This window comes from Ostrinia nubilalis, chromosome 5 (genome assembly GCF_963855985.1).
Source record: "Ostrinia nubilalis chromosome 5, ilOstNubi1.1, whole genome shotgun sequence".
NCBI classification, from domain to species: Eukaryota; Metazoa; Arthropoda; class Insecta; order Lepidoptera; family Crambidae; genus Ostrinia; species Ostrinia nubilalis.
The window spans coordinates 16,810,531-16,823,304 of NC_087092.1; the positions used below are offsets into that span (position 1 = coordinate 16,810,531).

The window sequence follows — 12,774 nt, forward strand, 5'->3', positions numbered from 1 at the left end:
ACAGTACTTTTGAATGATAAGTAGGTACAAGCTTATCACACACATAAAAGCATGGTTTAATTTTTTTAAAAATGTAGGTTCTGTAAAAATTTTTATTTTGCGGAAGGAAGCAAATTCGTGTAAAAGGTTTTTTTATTAAAGACCTACTTCATTAATTAGTTTTTAGAACAAAAAATAAACTCGTAACGTGATAAGGTGTAAGTAACTAATTTACTCATTACATTTTTAGGGTAGATTTGGATTAAGCTCCGTCCAGTAGTCGTCGTTGAACTCACAGCTGATTGTGGCTGATAGTTGACTGACTCATGGGCGAGCGCGGGTAGTGGGGCGCGGGACGGGGGGCGCAGCGCTTGCCCGGGTCACCGGGTGAGCGCCGCGCGCCGTTTGCGTTGGGGGACTATTCTGCACTGTAGTGGTCGATTATGGAAATCGTAGATATTTAAAATATAATTTAAAAAAAATTTGAAGTCAGTTTTTTTGCTGATTCGTGATCAGAATAAGCTACTTAATCAACTCCCTAAATATGGCGGGTATTGAAATCAACACCCTGTATGTCTGGGTATTTTTTGATAAATTTATGTAAAATCAACAGTAAATAGTCCGGATGGATTGCAAATGGCGCTGGATTAGCCAGAGGCTGATTATCAGGGATTCCTGTATTGTTATTAATAAAAGTTGTTTTACGTTTGTTTTCCTAAACTGGCAATGTCCGCCCTAAGTGACATGGATGTAATGCTAAATAATTGGCAATGTCCGTTTTGAGTGACATGTCATAACTTCTATACTAATTGAATTTTTTTCAAAAAGAAAATATTTTTTTCTTAATCTATCAAAACAATACCTAAATCCCAAATTTGACCATTTTTGAAGCAAGGGTTCAATGAGTGCCAATTTAAGGGTTAAACCAGCCCTATCGAAATACAGTCCACTCTTTTATTTTAGTTCCCAGTAGGACCCTTTTCATGCGATTAATTAATGATATTAAAATGTATTATGTAGAATCGCTTTGCCATTGACAGATACATCTGATGACAGAGCTTACATTATTTCTACTTTTGACCACCATGAGCGCTGCGATAGATTATGTTACCCCCACCTAGTACTTCGCACCCAGCGAATATGGTTAAATTAAGTATGTAAACCACTTTACTTGTACTTGTCTGTCTTTTTGGTTGTCCTAATTAAATAAATAAGTCAATAAATATTTTTAAATTGATTGATACATTTATCAATCTTCTTCTTTGCCTGGCCCATTCCCATTTTATTTGGGACCGGTCCTCCTAATCATGCGTCTCCAGGCAATATTAATACATTTAGCAATATTATAACGAAATCAAAACTGCCTTCAATCCGTAACAACGGGACTATTCCCACCTCTCTTTCCCACCACCGCAACTCCTGTGTAGCCAGGATCTACAGCTTGACCGCAAATAAAAAACCCAACCAGTTCTATCCGTTAGTCATACTTACCTAAGTTATGTGCGATCTAACATTACAGGAGGAATTCCGAGACAAGCTGACCCCCATCGAGGTGAAGATGTCGTACGAGTTGGTCACGCAGCCTTCAGGCAACGTGGTGCCTCCAGTCCTGGACCAGACGGAGGGCATGGAGCCCTCCGACTCGCTCAACATCCCCAAGAACTGTGGCGCTGATAACATCTGTATTCCTGATCTGAGATTAGCAGCTAGCACGTAAGTTTCTAGTGAAAGAATAGAATTAATTTCTCAGAAACATTGTGACAGTCGGTTGGCACATTTAATAAAAGCTTATCCGTTCAAGTTGGTTCCGACATAAAAATAACAATTATTGTAAAATGTTGAAGGAGTAAGTTTGCAGAATCAATCTTAAGTCGGTGTCAGTGCTATAAAAAATAACTATCTAAAACAGTCATATTTGATGACCTATTTAAATCTATACTAATAAGCTTTCCGCTCGCGGCTTCGCCCGCGTGGAATTTTGTCTGTCACAGAAAAACTTTATCGCGCGCGTCCCTGTTTCAAAAACCGGGATAAAAACTATCCTATGTTCTTTCCCGGGACTCAAACTATCTCTATGCCAAATTTCATCAAAATCGGTTGCGAGGTTTAAGCGGGAAAGCGTAACAGACAGACAGACAGACAGAGTTACTTTCGCATTTATAATATTAGTTGGGATTAAAAATGCGAAAGTAACTCTGTCTGTCTTGCTTTTAACCGATTTTGATTTTTGACTTCTAAAATCTCAGATAAGTAATATAGGTACTAACGATTACCTTTATCTGACAGTACCTTACCTGACTTTATACCGGCAGACAGTGGGGACTGAGTTTGTTGCGGCGCTTCTTCTCAGCACTTGCCAAATGTTGGTCTCGAAGCGCTGGTAGGGTAAAAAGATTATGAGACATGTAGAGGCTCCTTAAGAGCAAAATGACGATTTGTAAGAACTATTTATTAGTCTAAACAAATAAAGAAATTTTGACTTTGACTTTGACTGTAGCAGTAAATAAGTCCTCAATATCTGCCCACAGCCCAACCATCAAGTACATCCTCGGTTCCGGAGACAACCTGAACATCGACGTGAAAGTGGAGAACTCTGGCGAGGATGCCTTCGAAGCAGCCTACTACCTGCGAATGCCGGCTGGCGTGACCTATGCCAAGATGGAGAGGCTCGACAAGGACAATGCTGACGCTGTACCAATTTACTGCTCCACCAGCGGACAGGATGAAGATGGAAACAGCACCCTGAAATGCGATTTGGGCAACCCCATGCCTAGTGGGCAGAAGGTGAGAACTCCTGGAATAAGAACAAATGTAATGGTCTAAAAAAATTTGTATCCACTGCACATTACACAATGGCCCAAACAAAAGGCAAAAAGCAAAAAACAATCTTTCGCCAAAAATTTCAACTAAGGAAAAGGAGAGATGTGGTTTTAAAAGATTTTAAGCTTGGTATCGCTCCACCATTAGCTGAGCTGATCCTCCCATTAAATATCTTACCGATTAACGATAACTTCTTTTTATTTCTTTATACTTAGCTTACTTTTATCTTTTAAAATTTCTTTGCACTTTACAACAGAATCACATCTAAGAACAGTTGATCAAATATATTTAACTTGTATTTCGTCAGGTTCATTATCGAGTGGTGCTAGAAGTGGACTCCAGGGTGACATCCCTGAACTTCTTCATGGAGGCCAACTCCACCAACCCTGAACAGGACACGCAGTACGACAACGCTATGCCCATGAACATCATGGTTGACATCAAAGCACATCTCTCTATTATTGGGTGAGTCTTCTGTGTTTTGTAAGTTATCTAAACCACATCTAACTATGTAAGGAATTAGATTTCCTTATGTTTATGTATTCTGTAAGCTCATTGTGTTGCTCACTAAATAAATAAATAAATAAAAATGTAGTCATTAACTAAAAAATAAAACGTTTTAAATTTTTTTAGAGTATTAAAGATATTTGCATTTATTGCCAAAGTACGCAGTAAGAAAGTTTCGTTAATGTTACTCACTTTAATTCGATTAAACCAATTTATACCGACACTAATTATTGTGAAAATTGTTATTGATGTAATGGCAAACCACTCTACTAAAATACTCTAAAAGTCGTCTTGTCTAGGAACAGATTGATGTTTTTGTTACCATTACTCGTATAACCTTCAAAACTACCGCGTTTATTACGACAACGCGCAACTTCTGAGGAACGTGAGTACGTAATTTCTCAAATAAAAGGTTTATAACAACCATCTTCATCACCTTTCTAGAACCTCCGACCCTCCCGAGCTGCACTACAACGCGTCGCTGTACGACTCGTACAACCTGCAGGACGAGAGCAAGCTGGGCCCGCAGGTCATCCACAAGTACAACATCAAGAACGAGGGGCCCTTCACCGTGGAGGAGGCGGAGATCGTCGTCATGTGGCCCTACCAGACTCTTACTGGTAGGTTATAAAAAAGATAAAACCACTAAGGCCTATTTAGACCTAAGCGGTATTCGCTACCGTCTGCGGCAGAGAAAACCCAGTGGGTATGCGGTAATAATACTGTTCAGACCTAAGCGGTATTCGCTACCGCGTGGTATGCCTCTACCCACAGCGGCAGCGAATATCGCTCAGGTCGCTCTAGCCGCGATACTTGTTACTAAATACCTGAGCGAAACCCCCGCGGTATGTAGGTACCTCTACCCACAGCGGCAGCGAATATCGCTCAGGTTTGAATAGGCCTTTACGCCCATCCATAAGTGACATAAGGTTACAGCACACTAAGGCTGAGTTGCACCATCTTATTTTAACTTTGACAAACGTCAAAAATCTGTCAAACTCCATAAAAAAGCACCGGTTATTGTAATTGTTATGGTTAAAATAAGGTGGTGCAACTCAGACTTATTAACACGGAAAGGGATCGTCACAGTATCGCCTTCAACTAGCCGTCAACCTAACCTAAGGACATAAGTTGATCAGCAGCACTATAAATGACAATAAATGTGCCAACTATTATGCAAATTAGGCATCAATTATCAATTTTTATTTTTGTATCTTAAAGATAGATAGATAGACCTCTCAATAACGGAAACATTGGTGAAAGAATTACTTCGAAAGCATAAAAACTCCCCGAGATATCTTTAAATATCACATGGCTCAAAAACCGCAAGTTTTGGGCGTGTATTATAAGTTCATTGGGGCGTGAAAAGGGCCTACATTAAGGTTTTTTTTTTATGCAAGACAAGGCAGGTGTTTGACCGCAATCGCACCTGGTGTTAAGTGAGATGCAGTCTAGAATGGTACATAATATCTGCCCTGTAAGCCTTGAAAACGCCCGAATTATAGTGTTCAGGAAGTACAGCAGCAGGCAGCGAATTCCAGTCCCTAGCTGTTCGCATTATAAACGAGTCGTCGAAACGCTTAGTGTGAGCTGGTGAAACTGGTCGTCGTCGTTTCAGCCGAAAGACGTCCACTGCTGGACAAAGGCCTCCCCCAAGGATTTCCACAAAGACCGGTCCTGCGCCGCTTGCATCCAGGTACTTCCCGCGACCTTCACCAGATCGTCGGTCCACCTAGTGGGAGGCGTGCTATGCTCGGAGTTTCCCTGCGTGATCGAATCAGAAATGAGGAGATCCGTAGGAGAACCAGAGTGACTGACATAGCCCGCAGAATCGCTAAAATCAAGTGGCAGTGGGCGGGGCACATAGCTCGAAGAGCTGATGGCTGCTGGGGCAGGAAAGTTCTTGAGTGGCGACCACGAGCTGGAAGACGTAGCGTGGTGAAACTGGTACTAATAAAGAATTTGAGTTTGCTAAGAAGGAAACTAATATGTACTGTATTCCAGGTGAGAACCTCATGTACATGCTGGTTCAGCCCCAGTGGCTAGGAGACGTGCGTTGCAACATCGCGCGGCACGTCAACCCCGAGAACCTCCTCGTGGCCAGCCAGTACACCTTCCTGCTCAACAAGGAAAAAGAAGGTAGGCATATCGACATATTACAATGGGAAGTTTTGAGGATAATAACGCTAAAAACAGTTCTGTTTATACGCCGTTGTTGTCCCATGAAGCTCTCCATAGTGACTAAAAATTCACGCAATGAGGGCTATCTTTTTTATACTTAACAGTTGGCACCCCTGGCAATTGACAGGACCTTACTCTACAGTGGCGCCATCTTGATGAGTGCAAATGCGATAGTCCTTCTACCACTTTAGCGCTCACCAGTTGGTGCCACTGTCTTCGCTACTAGCAAGTCATCATCATCATCATCATCATCATCAACAGCCCTTTACAGTCCACTGCTGGACTATGAGCCTCCTCCACTATAGTGGAGGGTTTTGCCATAATCTCCACGCTACTACTCCACGATACTAGCAAGTGACAGGACCTTACTCTACAGTGGCGCTAACTGGTGAGCGCTAAAACGATAGCCCTCATTACACACAGCTTTCCATTACCCACGTGTCTCTACTTCGAACCGTTTTCGAGAAATCAAGCGTTGCTAAGTGGCCCACCCTAGTAAGCTATTCTGCCTCTGAAGTACACCAATAGGTCAATATGAAACCAAAGCTCATTCAGCTAATGGTGATACTGTATCAAAATATCAAATACAGGCTCAGGAATTACCTATTTAAAAATGAATTATCTTTCTTTCAGCAATGATGAGCAGCGATTTATACTCTGGTTCACAAATAGCAGGAGGCGGTGGATATTACGGCCAAAGTAAGAACTGAATTTATTATTTCGAAAAAAAAAATCTACCATACGTACAGGCAGCGACTTTAAAATTCCTGAAATACCTAAAACACATTATTTTTTTGCAGATATTTGGGAAGTAAACCAACAGTCTGGTGGAAGCCAACATTCTGGCGGACAATACGGGACAAGTCAAAGCAACAGCCAAGGCGGTGGCGGCGGCCAAGCATCAAGCACTCGCTACAGCACCAGCCAGAGAGGTCAATTCGGCACTGCCCAAGCCGGCGGTGGCCAAGACAACCGGGGCAGCAGCACGACATACAATAAGTCATGGAGCAGTGACTCCTATAACGAAGGACTAACTGTGGAACAGCAGGAAAATATTAGAAAGTACTTGGCGGCAGCAGCTGCCAGACCTCCTCAATACGGAACTAGCCAAGGCCAAGGACATCGCAGCCAAGGAACATACGGCCAAGGACTGGCTGATGGCGGATCTGTCGTTCGAGTTAAAAACAGGACCATTGAATTTGATGAGCACGGCAATGTTGTATCGGAAACCGAGACAAGCACCGAGTATGGATCTTTAGGACACGAAGGTGAAGCTGGAAGCTCTTTTAACGTGTAAGTAAATAACAAAGAAGTATCATTATACCTATTTAGGTAACATTGATAATTTGTTCATAATGTAACAATACATTTTTATTACAGTTACGCTAACCGAGATCACGCTAGTGGTGGTGGCAGCCACGCCTCCTCATCTCAGTCAGGAAGATTCGGAAGTGCTGGATCCCAAGGATCAGGCAACATTTACTCCCAACGAGGAGCAGTATATGGCCAAGGTTCAGGCCAATCATCTGGCCAGAGCCAGGCGGGTTTCGTACACGGCGCCTGGGCTACGACAGAAACCGTCAACTCGGACATTATGAATGCTGGATCCTCGACGTACCGTGGGAGCGCCTCCAACACTGTACTTGAAGATGAAGACGATGCCATAGGAGGGTTTGGTGCTGCGGCTGCGAGAAACCCGAACAATGAGTTCCGAGTAGGCTTCGGCGATGTTACTGGCGCGGAGACTTCGGGACAAGGCCAACGAACTGGAGGGAACTACTACTCGGGAGGCGGGACTGACGGGCGGAACTATCAAGCGGCTGGCGGCAGGAGCGCGCAATCTAGCGGTGGTTCCTTTCAAACAAGTTCTGGTGGTGGCTACTCTTACTCTCAGTCAGGTAATAAATGTTTAACATCCTTCTCTGAATTGTTTTGATTCCTATTAAGGTATGTTCTTCAGCAAAAAATTTGTTGTAGGTGGTCAAACAACTTACAATACTTATGGCAGCAGTTTTGGCTCTACATCACAAAGGCGTGAAAGTACAAGAAGGCGACGACAGGATCAGGTCAGTATAAATCATTAAATTATATCTCCGAAAAAGTATCTGAGAAAATATCTGACATCTGAAACCAAGAATCTGCCCACTACAAAGGTGTAATTTTATTTCCAGGCTGATCCTCAACTGACAGACATTCTTCAGAAGTGCGAGGAGAAGTACAAGTGCGAGGTGCTTCGTTGCACTACCGGTCGTCTGGTAAAGGGCCAGGAAGTGTGGCTGGCGTTGAAGTCTAGGATTAATGCGTCCGTCCTCAATGAGGTAAGAATATTCATATTCATATTCATATTCATTTATTTGCTCACTAAGTGTAGGTACATAAGGTCTTAGATTATAACTAAATACAGTGCTTAAAACTTAGTAACCTAGTTTAGTTTTTTCAATAAGTGAGTCATCCAAAAATAGGCAATACATTTACATTGAACACTCAAACTCACGGATTGAATTTATTCAACTGCAAAAAACCTAAATTATTGAATACTTAAGTTGAATAATTATAACCTAAATAAATGATTGAAACTGGAATCTAATAAAGATCAGATATTTTTGTTCTCTCGTCCTTGATAAGTATGGCGGTATCCAATTTCTTAGAAAGAAAGAAAGAAAATAACTTAATGTTGGCAACAAACTTAGGCAACAAAGAAATACACAAAAAAATTAACAAAGTTGCCAAAAAAGGTCACCCACTCAGTAACATCTAGACAGTGTAACTGTCAAGACACTGATTTTCAGTGGGTGTCTTTTATGCAGCGTTAAATAACAAAAAAAAGTAGATCTTAGAGATCTCAGACATCAAAAACCGAAACAGAGCGGTGTCTACTCGACATAGCTTTAACCAAAATCTTTGTGAACTAGTGATATAGTTTCTCCAAATTCTGCAGATCTCCAAAGACCGAACGCTGACTTTACCTACTCGACATAGCTCTTTTATCCTATACCATACAGACGTGGTTTGGGGCCGTCCACATATTACGTCATTCTAAATTAGGGGGGGGGGGGGGTTCCGAAATTGACGTCATTCTTATTTATTTATTTATAGTTTATTGTTCACGTACAAAAAGATTATTTCTAAAAAGAAATTTCTTCCAGCACACCTAGTAAAAGAGACTGCAAATGTGAGAGGCGGCTAAGGCGCATACAATACTAAAATAACTCATAGTAAACATACAAAAAAAAAAGGTGATTCTATAACCAAGTGTTTTAATCATATAATACCCTATTTTTCTCAAATCTGCAATGTTTCAATTTTGTCAAACTGGTAATGACGTCAATTTTGGGAGAAGGGGGGGGGGGTCATTAAGAAATGACGATAGGATGATTGTAGGGGGGGGGGGGTCTAAAATCTGAAAAAATCGATGACGTAATTTATGGACGGCCCCTTTCTCATAAGATTCTATTATTTTTTTCCAGATCTCCAAAGACCGAGCGGTGATCCTGTCCACGCTAACAGCAGCTCGGGTATCCCGGCTAGCGGTGTTGGGCGAGCAACGCGAGGCGGAGTGGCAGAAGGCTGAGGCGCAGACGGTGGTGACGCCGCAGCTGGAAGCGCTCGAGAGCGGCTCCATCCCGCTGTGGGTCATCATACTGGCCGCTGTCATTGGAGCACTGTTATTGCTGCTGCTGATCTTCGCTCTCTACAAGGTAATTAGGGTCGACCTTCTGTACACCCTATTCAAAGACAAATAAATATTTATATTTCTATTTCTATAGCTGACACTACCCGTCAAATGAATTTGTTATGGCAAAGGACAAGCCGATGACATCACTATTTTGATATAAACATGTTGCATCCTCGAAACTTGCTCCGACAAATAAACAAACAGCCTTGTTTCTACTTAAATAACGCCTAAACAATACAGTTCAATCTTCCCAACAATAGGCTAGATGACAAAATTTCAATTATTTGTCCGTCAGACAGATAATTAGAAAATATTAGACGCATATATTTTATTTTTTTCATAATTAAATAATAACAGTGCTACATCGAGTTGAAATCTAATATTTTCTAATTATCTGTCTGACGGACTAAATACAATTTTGATTTAATTACCCAGTCATCATCCCTATTCATTTTTCCTTTCACAATCCATTATGTCTTATAATTTTCGCTTTTAGGAGACTCCTGAATCGCTATTCGACTAACATCGTTTATCGGTTTCTTGCAGTGCGGTTTCTTCAAGCGCAACCGCCCCTCGGACCACGCCGAGCGCCAGCCCTTGAACGGTCGCGATGAGCACCTTTGATATCCGACCACCGACATCGGCGTGACGAGCGACACCGGCGGGACCGCCGACACCGCCGACTCCGCTGAGTCGGCGTCCGGCGGTCCGGCGGCCGACTCCAGCTCGTCCACTGATGCGGCCAGCGACCTCACGAGCCGAGACTCCACTAGTCTGGATAGGTACTGACAGAAAGTACTGGTGTACAAGTTTTAAGAAATTGATCAATGCATCTATTGATTTTGGGGAAGGAATCCTTCAGATAGCAATTTGCTTTCTGAAAATGCATTTAAAGAAAAATATCGATTGTATCATCTTCTAGTAATTTAATAAGATGCCTAATGCTATTTATAAGACGGTAGGTATTTTGCTGTCATCTCTCTTGTTTGTTAATAAAACTGTTGATGGAACATTGATATCCAGATGATGTAATTATTGCTCTTTTGAAGCAAGAGATTCATTATGACTTATTAATCTTTGAAAGATTAGGTAAAAACAGAGCAGCTAAATCATAGAAGCTAGTCCTATAAGCTACTAGTTTATGTCACCTGTAGTTTCGTAGCTTTAGATTCACATATTAAAAAGATGCACTTGATCGGTTTTTGTGTTGCGCCCTTCACCAGATATCACGGCTTGTGTTGTCGCTTCGCGTCATTGTGGCGGCCATCTTGTGTTATAAAATTCCGCTATCTTGTGACGGTGATCAAAGGTTGGCAAAATCATGATAATCATAACCATGAATAAATTCATTATTTTAACGATTTTGTTTATAATAGATTAATCAATCGTCCTAATTAGTATTTGTTTTTATTTTGTCAATTCTGGTAGATCACCCTCACGTATCGGATATTTTAGCACCTAATTTGTTTTATAGATATTTAAAACTTCACTGTTAAATAGATTTATTTGTGACGTCAACGAGGTTGAATCGGGCTATTCGTGCCTTATTTTGTCGAATACATAGTCAGTTGTGTGCCTTAGACGTTTTTGTCAAAAATGTTATGTAAGGTGTATGAAATGTATGCTGATGTAAATAAATATTACATGGATTGTAATTTACTAGTCACGATAAATATATTTCGAATAGGTAACAATGTTAATGTGCTTAATTTTAGAAGTCATTAATGTTGCTAGCTTTTTGATGGAATTCAAATATCAGTGTCGGTACGCCATACTAGTAAATAATAGAAAAAAAAAACAAAAAATAATGATGTTAGATAGAAAAGGATTAATCTCGATGTGTGATAGATATTGTAAAAAGTGTGTTGTTGTTGTATGGGAATGGAGAAATGTGATCTAAGTTTATAATAATTAGGTATACATATTTTTTACTAAATGAGTAACATTTTATGAAAAGTTGCATTGACTAATTCCCAAAAATTTAGCGGACCTACTTAGGTAATGTGGACGCTTTAAAAATATTAAATTAATGTATTTAGGAGGCATTATCTCGTAAGGTAGTTGTTGTATTGTCTTTTTTATAGATGACCTACCCTCAAGAGTCATTTGAAATTATTGCAAATGCTTCAAAAAAGCAAATAATCAAAAATCATAATTAGAAGAAGAAATAGAGCTAAGTAGGTATGTTTAATTTGTAATATATTAACGAACTTTAAGGCAAGCTAATTAAATTTCAAAATACCTATACTTAGGTAGTCAGTGGCAGTAATTTTTTCGAAGAGGGTAGGATACAAGATAGGTGACGTACACGCTTTAAAATTGAGCAATAAATGTAAACAAGTAATTAAATGTGGTGCATTTTATAGTTTTAAAGAAAAAAGCAATATTTTAGTAACAAGAAACGAGCAAAATACTTCATCATAAACATTATTATCATAAAACATATCAATTTCAAACGTGAAAAAATTGAAATTATTTTAACGTTAGAAAAGGCTTGATAATGCTTCTTTCTGTATCTAATTTTACGAAAATGAACTATGTGACTTCAGAATAACTGCCAGTTACTAATAAATAAATTAATGTAAATATTTTTTATTAATGTCGTATTTTGTAGCATTTTTTCACAGGACGCAAGTAGGTACAATTTTATTCGTACAATTAATTTTACATACTTTATTTTAAGAAAAATGGTTGTACTTAAATATTTTAGCGAAAATTTATATTTTTAGGCGCCAAATATTAAAATTATTGACTTCCTTTTAAAACATACAAATAATATAATTATGTAGGTTACATGATTTATTGACTTCTGTGAAAAAATGCGTTTACAATAAATGTTAGAGATAACGCCATTGTTATTTTTATTTTATAATTATTTATTTGACTTGTATTAATAAGAAATCGCTTCTATTTGAATTTTCTAAACAATTCTAAAGTTAAGTGGCCATAATTAATGTACAATAGAAATAATTCTACTCCGGTTGTTTGTCTCGGTATTTCATTTGCATTTACCAAAAAGTCTTCAAATAAAAACATTGTTTTTACATGAAAGTTTTTCATTTTATAGGCTCATCTCAAGTTTATCATATTTGATTGAAAATGATAATATGTGTGTAGATACTTAGAATTATAACGTAAAAATATCACAGACCACATATTTAGTTATTCAAGTGTAATAATAACTTGGTACTTCGAGCTTCGTTAAATTTTGAAAGTTGTCATTATTTCTTTAAAGGACAAATATTTTTATCCTACCTTACAATTATTATAGTTGTTGTAATTCACGAAGGCCAGTGAGCTTTACCTACATGTGTGGTGGCTCCATACTGTTAGTTTTTCAAGTTTTGATAGACATTACACTACCGTTATGTGCATGTCCGTACACGTACAAACACAAGTAAAGCTCACTCGCCTCCGTGAGTTGCAAGAACACTAGCAATCTAAAGAAAAACGAATTTTCCCACGACTAACGCCTGACGCTATTTTTCTCTCTCCGTCGCGTTTGCCGTATTTTTTTAATCAGGCGCTCGAATTTGTTTATCAAGCTAATCAAGGGCCGTCGCTCGCGTCGATGGCTCCGTATCTCACGGCTGATATTGGACAGTTGCCCT

General features: G+C 39.6%; 1 protein-coding gene across 2 annotated transcripts in view; it reads left to right on the top strand.

Moving 5' to 3' along the window:
* Positions 1-12,207, top strand: part of LOC135072054 (integrin alpha-8) — a 127,224-nt gene extending 115,017 nt beyond the window's left edge. For both annotated transcript variants that reach the window (XM_063965991.1, XM_063965992.1), the window contains 12 exons: positions 1,499-1,692; positions 2,508-2,763; positions 3,107-3,264; positions 3,751-3,926; positions 5,311-5,445; positions 6,121-6,186; positions 6,288-6,780; positions 6,868-7,385; positions 7,465-7,553; positions 7,659-7,805; positions 8,955-9,185; positions 9,710-12,207. In XM_063965991.1, coding sequence (XP_063822061.1) covers positions 1,499-1,692; positions 2,508-2,763; positions 3,107-3,264; positions 3,751-3,926; positions 5,311-5,445; positions 6,121-6,186; positions 6,288-6,780; positions 6,868-7,385; positions 7,465-7,553; positions 7,659-7,805; positions 8,955-9,185; positions 9,710-9,787 — 2,541 coding nt within the window. In that variant the 3' untranslated portion in view covers positions 9,788-12,207. The remainder of the gene's footprint in view (positions 1-1,498; positions 1,693-2,507; positions 2,764-3,106; positions 3,265-3,750; positions 3,927-5,310; positions 5,446-6,120; positions 6,187-6,287; positions 6,781-6,867; positions 7,386-7,464; positions 7,554-7,658; positions 7,806-8,954; positions 9,186-9,709) is intronic.
* The last annotated feature ends 567 nt before the right edge of the window (positions 12,208-12,774 follow it).